General features: G+C 41.9%; 1 protein-coding gene across 5 annotated transcripts in view; it reads left to right on the top strand.

Moving 5' to 3' along the window:
* Positions 1-18656, top strand: part of BZW2 (basic leucine zipper and W2 domains 2) — a 78532-nt gene that overhangs the window by 28953 nt on the left and 30923 nt on the right. For 2 of the 5 annotated variants that reach the window (XM_074945822.1, XM_074945823.1), the window contains 4 exons: positions 7-71; positions 8598-8774; positions 11143-11246; positions 16032-16097. In XM_074945822.1, the coding sequence (XP_074801923.1) occupies positions 14-71; positions 8598-8774; positions 11143-11246; positions 16032-16097 (405 nt within the window). In that variant the 5' untranslated portion in view covers positions 7-13. Of the gene's footprint in view, positions 1-6; positions 72-3959; positions 4074-4795; positions 5037-8597; positions 8775-11142; positions 11247-12038; positions 12334-16031; positions 16098-18656 lie in introns of those variants that run through there. The other 3 variants (XM_074945824.1, XM_074945821.1, XM_074945825.1) reach the window with 3 other exon arrangements.

Below are 18656 nucleotides of genomic sequence, written 5' to 3'. Positions count from 1 at the left end.
TTGCAGAAATTTTATGAATAAACATCAGAAGCCGGTGCTAACAGGCCAGCGGTTCAAAACTAGGAAGAGGGGTAGGATAAATGCTTTATTTTTTTTCCTTTTCATGAAGGTGACTAGAATTATCACAGTCATATACAGCATTGCCTGCTGTCCTCTCATTTGAAATGCAGATGTTGAAGGACTAAAAAACGAGCAGATGGAGTAACTGAAGTTTAGTAGGATTAAGGTGTCCCCTCCTACTTACCACCATCCTCCCAAAAGTGTAAAGGATACTGTAGTGTTTTTAATGTAACTAAAGTTTATGCATCCGACCAAGTGGGTATTCACCCACGAAAGCTTATGCTCCAATACGTCTGTTAGTCTATAAGGTGCCACAGGACTCTTTGCTCCTTTTAAAGTTTATGCTTTTTGTATACATTTAGGATTACATATAAGACACTTGGAGCTTGGCTTTGTTTGTATTAGTGTGCAGTAGCCTCTGGGAAGAGCAAGTTTTTAACCAGGATTACAGAAGATTTGGATATTAGGAAGAATGGTTGAGGATGATTAGACACTTCTTCCAGCTGCCACTGTAAAGGCACATTTTTGATTAAGAAAGCACAGCTATCAAGGGTTTCTTAAAAGACAAGCAGCGTTCAGAAATGAACTTCAACTAATGAGGTTTTTAGAGTCAAAATCTATGCAATCTCCCAAAATGGGCCCCTGATTTCTAAAATGAAGCTAACTTCCTACCTCTCAAATATCCCATGGGCATATAGTGCTTTCTTTTATGATGACAGTCTGAAAACTTAAATATTCTTTAAACAGTTAAAGAATGCATTTTTTCCAATATTTATTTTTTACTGTGACAATGGATTCTAAGAGTGTTCATTTTTTATTCATGTTAAAAATATTAACATACCACAAAATAAATTCCTTTTCTAATGGGGTTTTAATAATTTAATATTAAATGTGTCTAAATATAACCAAGTATCTACCCTCGTTATTTTCAAGATTCCATAAATTTTGAAAGTATTATATTTATGTGATGGAAAAGGGGTCACCCAGTGTGCCCCCTTTCTGTCAGGCATGGTGTCACAGGTGATCCCTGTATAACTTCCCTTCACCTGGGTTACAAAGAAGTCCAGACAGATCTTTGTAATCAAAGAGCGCCTCCCTTCTGAGGGTCTCATTTATTAATGACAGCCATAAGCACAAGTAGAGCCTTGCTCAAATATACCCAGGGGTATTTGTTGCCTTAGGCTTAGTCCAACTAGGGGTCGATGACTCCTTCCTTCAGGAGCCTCTGCTTTTCTGCACCTGAAACAGTCTCTGATCTGGAAACCCTTCTGGGTCCCTTCTCAGGATTACCCCTTTTCAGTCCTTCCTTAAGCAGAAGACTCCAGCTCTCCTCTTGGGAACTGGGTTGTATTAATTACTGCAGCAGTTTCTCTTTACACAGGAGTCTCCCCAGCTCTCTTCTCTGGAACTCAGTTGTAGATTAGCCAGTTGTACAGCCTTTACTAGCTTCGCCAGTTGGCCCCTTTTCCTTAAACCTTCAGGCTTCTCAGCAGGCCAGCTTTCCCTGCTGGTGTCTCCTGGTGTCTGCAATGCTATGAGAGAGGAGGCAGCCTTTATGTTGGTCCCCTTCTCTCAGCTCATCCCCAATTAGTGAGGTGAGAGGGAGAGCCTTGTACCACGCTATCGGCAAAGCTCCTGGCCCCAGCAAACATTTCTTACTCCTGGGACCACTTACTTTCACCCAACATCTTCCAGGTTTGTGTGTGTGTCTCTAAGAGGCTGGCAGGTTTGATACATACTTTAAAGGACCATGCCACATGACAGGGCAGGGTGATGATTAGACCCAAGAACCCTGGCATAGTCTAAATAATGCTGATGCCACTTATTAAGGTTGTCACACTGCCTGGAGTGGTTCATGGCCATGAATGCCAACATCAGGGGAGACTGTCAAGAAACAGACACAAACCCCAAACTGGAGGTGTGTTCTATACTTAGATTTCATCAACCAAGTAACAAGTATGAACTTCTTGGAAACTATAACAGCCTTAATAGGGAGCCACAGACAGTCCCTGTGAGTAGTCCAATCTATCTTGCCACCCAGGCAAACCTGCCTCTGTGATAAATGGTCCCTTACACCAAAAATCACAACAATATTCAGGTTACTCCCAGTCCCAAAGGACCAGTCACTTACCCCAGGCCAAGTGCACCCTAGATCGCTCACCAAGGACAATGCTTATAGCCAGTCTTTCATAAACTAACTAAAGGTATTAATCAAGAACAGAAATAAGAGAGTTATAAGGCTAAAGCAGGTACACACATACACAAAAATGAGATAGTCTTAGGTTCCAAAAGATGATAGTAGCTGATATAATATGCAAGCTTTATATGCCCTTTAGGGCTAACTCAGACTAGACAGCTGGAGATCCCTTGCTTATGCTTAGAAATCTTTGCCTCTTCAAGTTCAAGCAGCATAGGGATAACAATTTTTCAACAGGTATTTTTATTCCCTTCTCATAGTGTTCAAGCTGTGATGGGATGAAGGCTTTTGCATTACCCTCTTCAACCTATAGAGTCTTTTGTCCACAATGGCTTCTCTGATGCCTGTAGACCTTCTTTTGTTGGGAGAGGAGATAACCGCTCTTGTTGTAAACTGGCACTTCACACTTGGTAAAATGCTTCTCCTCTGACTGTGTGGGATTTACAGTCTTAGCAAACATTGTTAAAGTTGCAGAACCAACATTTAAACATTACTTTAGAATATGGGATACAGATATTATAAGTAGGATTAGTACATGCAGCATCCTACAAGATTCCATAAAGTTAAACACATTCTTATAACTGAAATATCTATTTTAACAGTACTACCACACAGGTAAGCCAGACTGGTTTCCAGCTATGCATTTGTCAGAGTTCATTGAGGCCTGGGGACTTGGTATGAGCTGGCACCAGGTTTGCCAAAATCACCAAGGTATTCTAGTGAAATATAACCTATGAGTGCACAGATGCATTTTATAATGTATTTTACAGGTCATTGGCTGCTGTAGGTTGTGTGTTTAGTCTGGGAATTGGGCCAATAAAGGGCTGCTTACCAGGAATGGTGCTAGTCCACTTTAACTGGGAAGAGGAACAATTGGTAATAATAAATGTGATACTATAGAAACCACTGTGAGCAAAATCTGTGTGTGTGTATGTGTATGTGCGTGAGAGAGAATATGAATTATAGATATATCCTGCCTGCTATAGTAATTGATTCTATTATCTGTAATTTTACTGGGATTTTAACTGCTCTGGTTTACAATGGATTTATCAGAACAGTTACATGATATTGTTTGTTTGCAGCTAATTACAATGAGTTTCGGTGTGCATCCTTTTAAATTATTGGTTCCTCTCTTCTGGAGAGGCTTTTGGAGCTGTATGTCCCTTGACCTCTCCTCCGATAAATTATGATAGTCTGCTAATAGCTAAAATACATGGCTTACTATGCCACTCCTATGCACGTTTCATTGGTGGCACTGTTGTTTTTAGTGCCTTTTTTTTTTTTTTTTTTTTTTTAAAGGAGTTCTCATGTGTCCTCAGCAAAACTAACCTTCCCTAATTAAGTGGCCGAAGAATCAAGTTCAAGGTCCTCAATGGCCAGGGCCATTAGTGGTGGTCTGCCCATGTGGTGCTCTAGCATGTCAACTTCCGAAGAGGATTTAGCCTGATGGGAACCATTGCTGCTACTCTCTTCCCAGCTGTGTTTTGTCTGTTTGGGCTCCCCTTGCCCTCTGCCTACCTCCCAACCCTGCCAGTGTTGCTGTGGGAAACATGACAATTCCTTGGAGGCTAGCCTGCTGTGGGACATAGAAATAATTTAAGGTGGTTGTTGGCATTCCTGGAGGGGCATGTACCTGCGGCCATTGAGCAGTGGAATTCAAAACAGTGACCAGAGCAGTCACGGCGGGACACCTCCTGGAGACTACTAAAGTCGATGTAAGTAACGCAGCATCTCCACGGACACTGCGTTGACCTAACTACGTCAACCTAAGTGCAATGTCTCTCATGGAGGTGAAGTTATTAAATCGGCATAGCAGGTGAGTTACATCGGCAGGAGTGACATTTTAGTGTAGACGCTTACAGAGTTAAGTTGACACAAGCTGCCTTGCATTGATCTAACTCTGTAGTGTAGACCAGGCCAAAGTGACTGGATTCTGGGTGGCTCGCTTTTAGGATGCCAAACTTGGAAAAACCTTGAAGAAGCCTGTTTTTTTTTTTCAGGAGGCAGGTTCTCAGCTTGCTTCCTGCTTAACTGTTATGTTGCATTACTCCAAATGTATTTGGTGCTGTGGAAACATTTAGTAAGACGCAGTTCCTTCCCTGAAGAGCTTAGTTGTCTGCTGGCAACTAAAGAAATTGCTAACTTATATCTGTTAACAATGCTTTAGTTGCTAGGAGTTAAAATTACTAAAGCAGGAGAAGGGAGAGTGGGGCGGGGGGAACTAGAGTGGTGTTGCAATGTGTGATACCCTGAGATGGAGTCCCCCTTTGGGCTTTTCCTGGGTGGGGTCGCTAAATGTTGCACTCTGGCCTCTACTATTTGGTTATTTGCACAAATAGGAAAATTCTAGTGAACTCTTAATCAGTGCAGTCTTTCCTACACTCCTACTGAATGTTTTTTTTTCAATAGTCCTATCTGCAATAGTTGGGATCAGACCAGGATTTGTGCATATGGCACAGATATATGCAAGCCTACTATATTGGAGCATAGATGTGACTGCACAGAGTATTCCTTTCCTCTTCTGTTTCAGGCTCCTGTGAAGTGTGAGAGGGGGTAGGATCTGGAGCAAAATCACCAGTGCCTGACCAGGCTAGAAAAACACATGCCCACATAAAACACTGTAGGTGTCACATGGGCCCAGTGGCATATTGGCAGTGCTTCATGCAGGCCCATGAGACCCAGATCTATTCCTGTGCTATCGGAGATGGGAGTATATCCTTCAGAAACACACAGTCTGGCAAACTAAAGAACCATGCAGATGCTATTAGCCAGAAAGTTGGTGAGTATGGGTAAACGCAGCACAGGAGGAAGTGAAGCAAAAGGAATCAAAAGTGAAGCAAAAGGTGCCCTTCAGGAAGAGAATTGTTCAGTAGAAATTCAAAATAAACACTAATACAGTAAAATGAGGTCCGAAAGGGGATGGGATGGATTTTGTGGAGGAATGAATTCAGTTTCCCTGGTTTGTGAATCTTTTGTTGAAGGGTTAAGATTCATTTGTTAAAGAGTAAGATTCAAATGTATTTTATGATGTGGTGCATGTGTACCCAGGGGAAGAGGGTGACCTCTAGAAACGAAATGAGTGGAACTGCTAGCTGGCCCTAATTATGCACTTGACAACTTCACATGCTGTTCCTATTCCAGAATGACAGCATGACAGCTTCTTATTCAGCTGCTTGTGCTGGTTCAGCACATCACTTCTAGGGACATTAGTTGTTAGGAAAACAACGTTTCACTAATGATGTGTATCACTCTTCAGGCAATTAAAAAAAAATCCTCTTTCTACACACGTTAGATTGCAACAGAGAAGAAAATAGTAGAACATTCCAGATGGGAAGAAGGCTTGTAGGCAGGAAAAGTATCTGGGTTTAAAACTACTGTAGAAAATGGTGGTGGTGGTGGTGTTTGTGTTGCACTGTGGTCCACAGCCCCCATAGTGCTAGACACAGTAAAGCCTTCCAAATTTAACAAAATGGGTATTTTTAAACCTGCCTGACTGAAAAATATAAAAATATCCATACGTTTAAAACTCTTAGGGGTACAGACTTTGTCTTCATAACTGTCTGTAAAGCGCCTAGCATGCTGTTGATATCATGTGAATTATACATACTCTTGTGGTTCCCCAAGGAGGAATAGTTTGTACTTCCTATGGTTGTTTGGTAGCATTCATGATTCTGCTCCTGCTATTGTGCTGCTTGTGCACAAATAAAAACGTTTTGGGCATTATTACAAGTTAAGGTGAAATGATTGCTTTTTATAGTCCATGCTGGGAAGGACCCTAGGAGGCTCAAGATATCTGTGAATAAGCAGCATGATTACTCAGAATGACTCTGCTATGGTTTTTTCAGTGAATTTTCATGGAGCACTAACTTTCACACAAAGTCCTCTCTTTTCTTTCAATTCCCTTTAATGCCCTGCCAAAATCCCCATTGAGTTACTCTCATTATCAATACCTGCACTGAAACTCCTCACCGACCATTGCAGAGCATTTTCATTACATGCCCCACAGCTCCTGGGTCCTGCTCCATTAGGAGGTGTAGTTTGAGTAGGGCTAGTTTTAAGGGTGCAGTGGCAGAACCATTTACTTGATCTAGGTTTTTAATAGATCTTCATTCTTACTAGTAAATGAGAGGTTTTTTCCTTCATATGCAGAGTCTATTATATTCTTAAGTAATTATTGCTGTTATGTGACCACATGACTTGCCACCAATATCTAAAACAGATGACAAAATGCTATGTAAAATTCATGATTGTTTCTGTTTAAACACCCTCCTGCCTAGTCTATGCTGCACAGTTAGGTTGGCGTAAGGCAGCTTACGTTGACCTAATTATGCCAGTGTATACACTATAGCCTGTCCCACTAATGTAAGTGCCCTACGCCTTTCATGGAGGTGGAGTTATGTCAGTGTAGTTAGGACAATGCAGAGTATGTGTAGACACTGCGTCGCTTACATCAGCTGTTGGCTGTCTTGTCAATTACAGGGCTCCACTGGGTCTCTGCTACAAGCCAGGCTGCCACCCAGAGTCCCAGCTCCATGCTCCTGGCTGGGAGCCTGGCTGCCCTCTGTCTCCTTGCTTCCTGCCAGGAGCTCAGCAGCTGACCAGGCTCTCGGTTCCCCAATAGGAACATGGCAGCCAGCTGGACTCCAGGTGCTAATTTCCCCGCCAGTGGCGAGAAACCAAGGGGTGGCTGTTCCCCCAGCTCTGGGCAGGGAGTGGGGAGGCAAGAAGCCCAGGGGGACAGCAGGGCTCCCAGTGGGAAGATGCATGGAACTGAGAGCCCTGGCTCTCAGCCCCCCACACTTCCTCTCTTCAGTCAGTGGAAGTGCTCTGGTGAGGACGCACACCACTAACAGAAGGAGGATAGTGTGGACATCAGCCACTGTAGTAATTACTGCAGTGGCTGTAAGTCGACCTAATGTAAGTCGATTTAAGATTGTAGTGTAGACATGCTTTCAGACATAAGCCATTCAAAGAACATGAGTGTAAATCGGGATTTGCTTTGCTGGGAGGTTTCAGATGTACATGGCTACCTATTAGCAGCTTGTTAGTTTATTAAAGAAAGAAGAAGCAACAGGAGGTATATGTGGATGTGTCCAGTGATGAGCTGCCAGAAGCTGAAGAACCAGTTCTTTCAGTCGCTCCGAGCTTTTGGTGGCACTTTGGCGGCATGTCCTTCATTCGCTCCGGGTCTTCGGCAGCACTGAAGGACCCGCTGCCGAAGTGCCGCCGAAGGCTTGGAGCGAGTGAAGGACCCGCCGCCAAAATGCCGCCGAAGGCTCGGAGTGCTGCCGGGTGAGTAAAAATTCACAGGGGAGCCTCCCAAGCTGAGAGCTCAGGCGGGACGGACAGGACAGTCCTGCGGGCTGCATGTGGCCTGCAGGCCGGAGTTTGCCCTCCCCTTTAACAACCGGTTCTAAACTGGCTTCTAAATTTAACAACCAGTTCGCACACTGGTGCGAACTGGCTCCAGCTCACCTCTGGATTTGCAAGGGCATCCATTATGACTAAGGACCGTGACTTAAAGATGCTGCCTGAAGGTCAAAGTGAGCATTTTAATCAAGGTTTTCTACTGGAGATTGAACTAGGTGATGCATCGTTGACTGGTTTCAGAGTAGCAGCCGTGTTAGTCTGTATCCGCAAAAAGAAAATAAGGTGCCACAAGTCCGCCTTTTCTTTTTGCATCGTTGACTGTCACTCTTCTCTGTTTCAAGAGCTGCTGATCTCTGTGAATCTGGGGAACAACTGGTAATGACACCATGTAGCCCCCCACCCACGCTCCTCTGTGCTCATGGAACATAAGAGTTTGTTGGCTGCTGTGATCTTTGCTCTTCCCCAAGATTTGCATATGTCCGTGCATGAATTAAGTTGCAGTTAAAATTCAAAGAAGAACATCAGAAAATGAAAAACTGAAAGTTCATGCAGCACTTTTAACTAGGTAGCTTTGCATAGCATGTATTTTTATCATCTAATTTAACAACATATATAGTAACATATTGAGGAATACATTTAATAAGAGAAATATCAGTAGAAAATTCTACATATATACTATATAATTTTGCATTAATGGATTTCTTCTATTTCATTTTCCCAAGGTTGGTTGTGCATGCTCCTTTTTAGTTTTTGAAAAACAAGGGGGGAAAAAAAAAGTACCATTCCCAGAACTAACAAAAGCCAACTGATACTTTTGAAATAGAATAACCAGAATGGGAAACATATGTTATGCTCCCGTATCACAGTTGTGTCAGTTGTTGTCTAATATGTAAATCTAAGCATATAGATGGCTGGTTAACTTTTTTGGTTTGTTTGTTTGTTTGTTTGTTTGTTTTTTTTCCTCTCCTAGATGAAAAGGAGAAATTTGAACCCACAGTTTTCAGGGATACAATCATCCAAGGCCTCAATGAAGCTGGGAATGACCTGGAGGCTGTAGCCAAGTTTCTGGACTCAACAGGCTCCAGGCTAGATTATCGTCGCTATGCTGACACACTCTTTGATATCCTGATAGCTGGCAGCATGTTAGGTAAACTTTTGTGCATCTTGTTGATGCTAGAAAATTTCTGTACATAACATTTTAGTGGAGGAATGTGGTTAAATAGTGTACACTTTGCTCCACGAAAGCTATTAACTCTACCCTCGGTTCTGTCTATCTTGGTACTTATTTAGTCTGCAATCAGCCCAAATCTACTTCAAAATATTTCAGCATAATGGTACTGGATGAAAACTCTATTGTGTCACTAACTGGAGAATTGAGAGCAAATAATTTGCATTATTGACTGCTGAAGCACAGATTTGAGCCCTTGATGTACTAGGAAAATTTCCGCTCTAATCATTCCCACCCATGCAATAGCTACAAAAGCAGCTTGAAATACAGCTGCATGACCCCTGGGATAAGGGTGGAAAATCAAACTTGAGACCTTCAGAAATGCTGTCCCAACTTGTGAGTATCCTGAAGACCTGACAGCACTGAGGATTTATGGATTACAAATGGGAAAGGAGTACAAACAAACGAAGACAGCCTGTTGAAAGGGCGATCAATAGTAATGATGCAGAAGAGAGCTGCTGGTTTAAAAAACAAACAAACAAAAACAAAAAACCAGAGACAATTTGAACAAATTTGTTGGGGGAAGATTGGTAGGCAGAAGTAGTTTTCAATAAATAATCAGCTGCCTAGCCCTTGTGTCTGAATCACAACTCTGTGTTTTTCCATTTTATATTTAGTAGATTTTCCTAAAGCATAATGGTCTATATTTTCAATATTAATTTTACCGGAGACACTTTTTTTTTTTAGCGTCTTTTATGTTCACATTCTGTTTGGGGTGCTTGATAACAAACCTGTATCAATAACCTTTTTCACACCGTAACTTTATCTAGTTATTTCCACTGTCTGCTTTTTCCTCTAGAAAAAAGTTAGTTCTCACCTCTGTCCCCTGAAACTTAGTATTAATATATTGGCATAAAAATGGTAGAGGAGACAAAATGTTTGACCAAATTCTCTTGATTTCAATGGGGCTGTTGACATGCTGAACTGAGACCTATTCCTGGATTAAATTACTATTATGTTGTATCGACATACAATATAGTTAGTATAATTATAAATGGTCTCTTTAAAATACATCAGTTATTGGTATTAAATATATAAGGGGGTTTAAAGTAATTTCATACTTAGAAGCTAGACTTTCAAAAGTACGTGCCAACTCTCAATGTTTACATGCACCCCTTGATTTGCTTGCAAATACTAGTACGTGCAGATTGGAGTTTGGTCACCCAAGCGTGTATAGCTATGCTATTTGCTTGTAGCTTTATTACAGGGGTGGGCAAACTTTTTGGCCCAAGGGCCACATCGGGGTTGTGAAACTGTATGGAGGGCCGGGTAGGGAAGGCTTTGCCCCCCCCGAACAGCCTGGCCGCTGCCCCCTCCCACTTCCCGCCTCCTGACTGCCCTCTTCAGAACACCCAACCCATCCAACCCCCCCCCTCCTTGTCCCCTGACTGCCCCCCGGGACCCAACCCCATCCAACCCCCCCCCACTCCCTGTCCCCTGACTGCCCCCCGGAACTCCCTGCCCCTTATCCAACCTCCCCACCCCCTTACCATGCCGCTCAGAGCAGCAGCCTCACCTTGCCGCGCTGCTTGCGCTCGCAGCGATGACGCCGCACTCCCCGGCAGGAGCGGTGGGCCATAGCTCAGGAGGCGTGGCAAAGTGAGGCTGTAGAGGAGGGGGGACAGCAGGGAAGGGGCCGGGGGCTAGCCTCCCCGGCCGGAGCTCAAGGGCCGGGCAGGATGGTCCCGTGGGCAGGATGTGGCCTTCGGCCTCTAGTTTGCCTACCTCTGCTTTACTATGCCACATCCATAACTGAACAGATCTGATGCCAATAAAGCTAGTTTTAATATGGTTAAATGTACTTGCTAGGTATGGTAAGCCGTAAAGAGATTAGCAGCATTTTCTGAGTCCTAAAACAAGTGGTGATGTGCTAATAGTTTTCTTCAGAAAAGATTACATTAATATGTTTGCAAACGGGATGAAAATTAACACAGAAGTGCCAGTATGTTTATCAGGTAGTTGGCACCAACTAGTAATCCCCACAGGACCACATCCTGCACTCACCACTCAAAGCCAGCCAAGATTTCTTGTCATGACTCTCAATCCTCTTGGTCTGTAGGATGTGGCATAGTGTGGAAATCCTGATTGTTCCTTTTTCTATACATGCCAAATGCCACCACAGTCGATGAGTGCTCTGGCTTTTTTTTTTCTTTTTGCTGTTGCATCTGATGCCCATTTTCATTCCACCTTGAACTCAGTGATACTTAAGAGGTTATAAGCTTTAGTAAGTCTTAGGCGCCTTATCTGAACAATGCATCTTTATTGTGCTTTTTCTCTTTCTTTTTAGCCCCTGGAGGGACACGCATAGATGACAATGACAAGACCAAGATGACCAGTCACTGTGTATTTTCTGCAGATGAAGATCATGACGCTATCCGAAACTATGCTCAGGTCAGGGTAGGAAGGGAAACCCATTATTGACAGGCCACTGTAGTCTGTTTATAAATCATTAGAAAAGATAATAGATTCATAGATACTAAGGTCAGAAGGGACCATTATGATCATGTAGTCCGACCTGCACAACGCAGGCCACAGAATCTCACCCACCCACTCCTGTGAAAAACGTCTCACCTATGTCTGAGCTATTGAAGTCCTCAAATTGTGATTTAAAGACTTCAAGGAGCAGAGAATCCTCCAGCAAGTGACCCATGCCCCATGTTATAGAGGAAGGCGAAAAACCTCCAGGGCCTCTTCCAATCTGCCCTGGAGGAAAATTCCTTCCCGACCCCAAATATGGCAAGATTCACCAGCCAGATATTACAGAAAATTCTTTCCTGGGTAACTTAGAACCCACCCCATCTAACATCCCATAATAGCAATAAATGTGCAGATTGACCATGCAGTAGACTAATTACAAAGGAGTTAAGTAGTATAGTTAGGTACTAATCTGCCTTTGTTCCCTCTAATCTATAAGCATTAGATAAGAAAAAGGATTTCGAGAATTATCTGGTCACCATTCCTTTAAAAGACAATTATAGGGCTGTCAAACATATATCTTTGATCATATTTCTTGTGAGGTTTGTCAATCATTTCCTCTTCTTCTCTTTAGTTTGTGCTGTCCTTTTCTAAATACAGAGTTATTTTATAAAAGGTTTTAGCAAGTTTATATATAATTAACATATGGAACATAAGAGTAATGACTGAAAAATTTAAAGCCTAATCCTACAACTCTTCCTCATGCAGGTAATCGGGATTTGCACAAATAGTCCAGTTGATGTCAGTGGCCCTCTACATGTTATGAAAAAGGTTATTCACAAGAGTAAGAGTTTGCAGGACTGGAAAAATAGACCTATGTGAAATAAATACAAACAAGCAACGAACCTTAAGACATTATGCAAGAATATCTCAAATCACGTAACTCCTTGGTGGAGTATGACAAATAATGATGACTAATAGCAGTGCATAATAATCTGTAATATTCTAATAAGGATGAGCATTGTCATTACAGAAAAATATGAGCCACCCTATAATTCTGCATGTAAGTAAAACTAAATTTAAAAAAATGAAATCTCATTAGTGTGTGTCCAGATATAATAAATTACAGTATCTGTTATTTTGTAAATAGTATTTATGTATCTAATTATTATTGTAACATGATACAGTACATGAAAGAATAAGAACCATTATCCCTGCCAACACGTTCAGGTGTTTTACAAACCCTCACAAGACTCATACAAAGGGCACTAGCTTCAAGAATTGTTTCAATAGCATATGTTGGCTGAGAAGCGTGAGGCTACTTTAAAAAGTCTACCTGGAGGAGTGAAATTATTTTGTGTAGCAAGCAACATGTTTAGCCACTCCACCCTTTGCTAAGAATATGCCGATCTTTCTAAGAACATCTTTATTCATAATATTTATTTCACAAAATTGTTGCTTTTGGTTCTTCAGCATGGATAGATTTTTAAGTTGTCTGGTAATGACAACTGGAAATATCAGAAATTTAGCTTTGCAATAGAATCTACATTTAAGTGTAGAGGCAAGAGGTTTGAAGGGACTAGAAATGCAGCACAGTGAAAGTAGTTCTACCAAAAGTCAGCAAAACAAATCAGTATTTGTAGTTAATAACTGAACTGATGCTTCCATTACTGACTCTGCCAACTCTTTTTGGACTAACAGGAAACAGAGAGGTTTGACTCTAGCATGAAGGAGTGAAATTAAGGCTAAAATAACTGTTAAAGTAACTCCAAGAACTGCTTTAATCCTGCAGGCCAGTCTTATGTCAGTGCATACTTGAGGATTCTTAAATGTGCCAGTAATGCCACTACTTGCATGGCACTTTGCTGCTCTGTGTAGACAAGCCCTGTGTGCACAGCAGGGGTATGATTTCTAAAGTGCACTAACATGTTGCACATTAGCTGGTCCTTGTAGACACTATTGTTGCACATTATAAGGTTATGTCAGCACTAGAATAAAAGTCCTGCAAGTCACCTGATTGACTCGGGCTCACGAGGTGGAAGGGAAGGGTCCCAGACCTTGCTCAAGCCTGAGTCTGAACATCTACATTGCAATTAAACAGCACCTTAGCCAGAGTCAGCTGGCACAGGCCAGCTACCGGTGCCTAATTCCAATGTAAACATGCCCTAAGTATCCCAAAACACTTCACTTCTCCACATTACAAATTGTGTCATAATATGTAACATTTTCTTATTTTTTAAAACGCAAAAGGCTTAAAAACCGTAGCTCATGATTTTCATTCTCTTTCTACATCTTAATTAACTATACATTTCCATATCAGTGTGCCTCTTCACATGGCCATAATTCATCCTTTATTTCATTTTCTGCTGCTCTGCAACAAGCGTGCCAGTCATAGGCTCTTAACAGCCTCTTAAAAATACATTATCGGAATAAACCGATTCTGTCATTTACCCCCAGGTCACAATAACCTGGCAACAACAAAAAAATTAAATATTTATTGCAAACCAGCTCCCCATCCCAGTCGAATGCCATGTCAGTCACAAGCCTGGTGCTGGCTCTGCACAGTGGTGAGAGCACTGATTTTCAACCTCTCTCCTCTCAACACCCAACACACCCAGGCCAGTACAGCCACAGTAGCAGTAGGTTGCCCTCCACCTTTTACCAGTGCTGCAGTCAGATGGAGAGGACAGGGAACAAAGGATGAAGAGACAGAATGGGGACAGATGATAGGGAGGCAGTTATAGGAGGGGAAGAGAGGGAAACAGACAAGTGGAGGACAGACATGAATAGAGGGCAGACGTGGATTTGAGGGGAAAAGACCAGAGTATTTTGAGGGGAGGGGAGAGAATTGGAGAGCCCCTAGTGGGAGGAGACCTATATTCCCTCAGGAGAGAACAGGGAAAGGCCCACTGCCATCTCTTCCCAGCCATCCCCTATAAGAAGAAAAAACAAACTGAGAATAGATGGGAGATGTTCCTGAAGATGCCAGTGTGGGGAGAAGGGAAAACCCCTTCTGCATATTCTCTGACTGTACCAGAAAAGGATATGTATGCATACACATACAGACATGGGAAGAACCTGCTGAGGCGAGGAGGGGGTTTTCAGTGGGGAGTGAGAAATGCAAGGGTCTGTATGAAAAGTTCAAAATGTTTGGGGCCCTCAATTAAGATACTCTGTCATAAATATAAAGGGAAAGGCAACCACCTTTCTGCATACAGTGCTATAAAATCCCTCCTGGCCAGAGGCAAAACCCTTTCACCTGTAAAGGGTTAAGAAGCTAAGGTAAGCTTGCTGGCACCTGACCCAAAATGACCAATGAGGGGACAAGATACTTTCAAATCTGGAGTAAGGGGGGGGAACAAAGGGGTCTGTCTGTCTGTGTGATGGTTTTGTTGGGACCAGATCACGAATGCAGCCTCCCAAGTCCTGTTAAGTTAGTAAGTAATCTAGCTAGAAAATGCGTTAGATTTTCTTTTGTTTCATGGCTGGTAAAATAAGCTGTGCTGGATGGAATGTATATTCCTGTTTTTGTGTCTTTTTGTAACTTAAAGTTTTGCCTAGAGGGATTCTCTATGTTTTGAATCTGATTACCCTGTAAGGTATTTACCATCCTGATTTTACAGAAGTGATTCTTTTACCTTTTCTTTAATTAAAATTCTTCTTTTAAGAACCTGATTGATTTTTCATTGCTCTTAAGATCCAAGGGTTTGGGTCTGTGTTCACCTGTACCAACTGGTGAGGATTATTATCAAGCCTTCCCCTGGAAACGGGGTGTAGGGCTTGGGGGGGTATTTTGGGGAAAGACGTCTCCAAGTGGGCTCTTTCCCTGTTCTTTGTTTAAAACACTTGGTAGTGGCAGCATACTGTTCAAGGACAAGGTAAAGTTTGTACCTTGGGGAAGTTTTTAACCTAAGCTGGTAAGAATAAGCTTCAGGGGTCTTTCATGCAGGTCACCACATCTCTACCCTACAGTTCAGAGTGGGGAAGGAACCTTGACAGTCCTATTAAAATCTGAAAGTTACCAGAATGTGCATGTTACGCTCCAATAGCACTGACTGTTGGTTTCTTGCATAGTTGTTCCTGAAAAGATTTTTAAAATAACTTTGCTAGCACTGTAAAGTATTCTCCCTCTCCCTCTAATCATAAAGCATTTTATGATACTTTGTGTCAAGGTCTTTGTTAATAAGCCTGCATCTACTAAAGGTATTCAGCCCTAAAATCATGGCATTGCAGGCCCCCCTCTATTTGTTCAATTCCCCAGCCTTCTCAGGCAGCTGTGTTAGAGGATGTATGCAAAGTGGGGACATCCTCATTGTTTCACTCCTGCAAATGGAGCTATGAATGGGGTAAAAAGGGAAGTAGGGGCACTGGAGAGAGAGAGAGAAGAGCGGGGAACAGGGATGAGAGGTTGGGAGTCAGAACATTTGTCATGGTAGCTTGTGAGACAAGGGATTGCCGCACAAATGCGCACCTGTTGTACTGGGTAGCTGCTAGTTTCCTGGAAATGCAGTGTATTTGGTCATATCTAAAAGAAAATTGTATAATAAGACATTAAAAGCATAAGAAGCCACTAATCCCTACTTCTTTCTCCTCAGAGCTGGAATAGATCTTTTTTTAAAAAAAATCTGTATTCCAAGGTTTATCACAGATAAGTTGAGTGTTCTTTATTGACTTACCGGAGACAGTGCTAGTTCCTGGCCCCTTACCTGTAAAATACGCTGACTGTTTTTATCTCTCTAACTTAATCTGTTTTGTATTTAGGTCTTCAATAAACTAATCAGGAGATATAAATATTTGGAAAAGGCATTTGAAGAGGAAATCAAAAAGGTAATGTTGGTGCCAGTATCTCTTTGGACTTAATATCACCTACCCTCTGTCCAAAGTAACTGCATATTTTTACATGCTGCTGTTCTTGTCTTGATTTAACTTGGCTGGGTCAGAGAGTGCAAACTGAAACTCCCAGAAGTGGTAGCTTTAGTTTGTAATTGAGGCGCTATAAGAGCACTGCCTGTGGAGATTGTCCAGGGCACATGCTGAGTCAGTGCATCCTTGGCTCCCCTGATTACCTGTGCCCGCCACTTTCTCATCTCAGCCTGTGGTGCTTGATGGCTATGGAACCACCTGGAGAGCACTCATTGGGATGAATTTCACCACCAAGGCCCTATATCAACAGAACCCAGAGTTGTATCAAACTCCTAGTATATATTTTCTATGTAGTGAATGCAAATTTACCATGCATTGAAGTGAGACTGCTTGTATGAGTCGTGACTAGTCTGGTGTGTATAGGTTGCAGAATGAGCCCTTAGGTGTTTAGGAGGCTTTGAGTGCATGTCTGTGACATGGTAAGAGCAAGTATCACATTGGCAGAGTTGTTGTTGTATTTGCTTACTTTAGACTTCAGTGAATGTGGTGGTCATGTTTTGAATTGTGGCATTTATTGAATTACATGGAAGGCTGAAGAAATCTGTGAAGAAATGTTTGCACTTTTACACTCTTCTGGCCAGAAATAATATAAAATATATCATAGATTAATGGTTAGAATAATAAAACTGTGTCCAGCGCTGATGTGGGTATAACTTCTCCTGTGGTTAAAATACCTCCATTTAATAAAAATGAGCAAGAATATGGAATACTGTTCCAAGTATTAAATATCATGCACAGAAAAAGTGAGGGAGTGTCTTTCTGATGTCAAACTGACTCCCTTTACAAATACAGTGGCTTAGGGATATTGGCTCTTATTTGCACATTCTTGCTAGTTCACGAGGCTATTTTTATAGTTGTGGTCCATATACCTTTTAACTGATGCTGATTGCTTAGTGCATCACTCATTGTAGAACTCAATTTACCTCTGCTCCCTACATAAATCTGATGTTCTTGCTGTTAATTATTATAATCGTTGAAATGAGAAATGTTGACTCATTGCATTCAAATTACAGAAAGCGTTCTGCATATTTAACAAAGGAATACCATGTCACTTCAAACTGCCTCTTCTTTTTAACTTGCTTTGTAACTTGCTTTACTTCGAGTTTTGTGCATTTTTAAGAGTGCATATTGCACAATCATGCCAGTTACAGGTTGTGGTCAATACAAAGTAATTTGAAGCTTTTAAAAAAAAAAAAGGGCTAATGGATTGATAATCATCAGTTCAAATCAGTAGTGATAAAGTAGCTACCTAAAATGGATTGCTGGTGTTCTAGCACATGTGAACTGGTATCAATCCCATCTCCAGTGGCAAGTAACTCAGCTGAAAAAAGATTTATAGTTACCCTTGTCAGCAATGTCAGTAGAGATTCCAGAGTAGCAGCCGTGTTAGTCTGTATCCGCAAAAAGAAAAGGAGCACTTGTGGCACCTTAGAGACTAACACGTTTATTTATTATTTAATTATATAATTTAAATTATATACATTTATTATTCCAACACTTAACTGGGTGTGGAAATATTTTTCTTACCATTCATGGTGGCTGTTTGATATTAGGGTTGAAGCATGTTGTCAGAGCCCTGAGGGAAATCTTGCACTGCTGCTCGCTAATCCTTGTGGATTACTGGAGGGTATTAGTCTCCAGGACTGCAAATCTGGTTATTTTTGCTTACTTCAGATTAACAAATAAGACTTACCGGTACCTTTCAGCCGTACCTCCCCAGGCTGTGGTCTTCTCAGGCCTCACAATTTAATTAGATATCAGGCTGGGTTAGATTAGTAGTTGGATGAGAGCTATCAAGAGCCTACTCTGGTGCTCTATTTGCCAGTGCCAGGGGAGAGGGAAGGGGCACCCTTCTCTTCTCCATCCCATTTCAGAGAACTGGAACCCATGAGGACGCTGGCAAGGATTAGGGCCTGTGCTCCCTAATAGCACCATGGTTGCCCTTTGTACTGGATCACAAAGAAGGCTCATTGTGTCCACTTCGTTCTTTTTTGTGCACCTACGCTGCAAGTAGCCACAATCCAACCAATAGAGTAATTCATTGTGGTGGTATTTCAGTATGTTAGACCTTTTCCCATCAGATATTTACTGTGTCTTCCTTAATGTGCAATAAAATGCATGCCTGGATGTTGATAAACAGGATTTCTCCTAAAACATGTTCCTATGGAAATTGGTAGTTGAAAAGGGAGATAAATCTACATTACTCTTAGAAAGACATGAGAAGTGATGCCTTGATGATACCACAAGAAATGGTTTGTGACTGTCCCAGCAGTGAAATTGATACTCTGGCAGTTGCATCATCCAATTTAGAGTGTTCAGCTAGTGCTGGTGGAAAGTTCCACTGGAGTAGGAAAGTCATGCTGAAAATCAGGGCCAGACCAGCAGTCTCACTTTACTCAAGCAGGTGGTATTTAGGGAATGTTTAAATTTTTTTTTTTTTTTAGGGTGAGATTGGCTCAGGTG

This window comes from Natator depressus, chromosome 2, assembly GCF_965152275.1.
Source record: "Natator depressus isolate rNatDep1 chromosome 2, rNatDep2.hap1, whole genome shotgun sequence".
Lineage (NCBI taxonomy): Eukaryota > Metazoa > Chordata > Testudines > Cheloniidae > Natator > Natator depressus.
The sequence above is the reverse complement of the archived record's forward strand: the minus strand, read 5'-3'. Positions and strand labels throughout refer to the sequence as shown.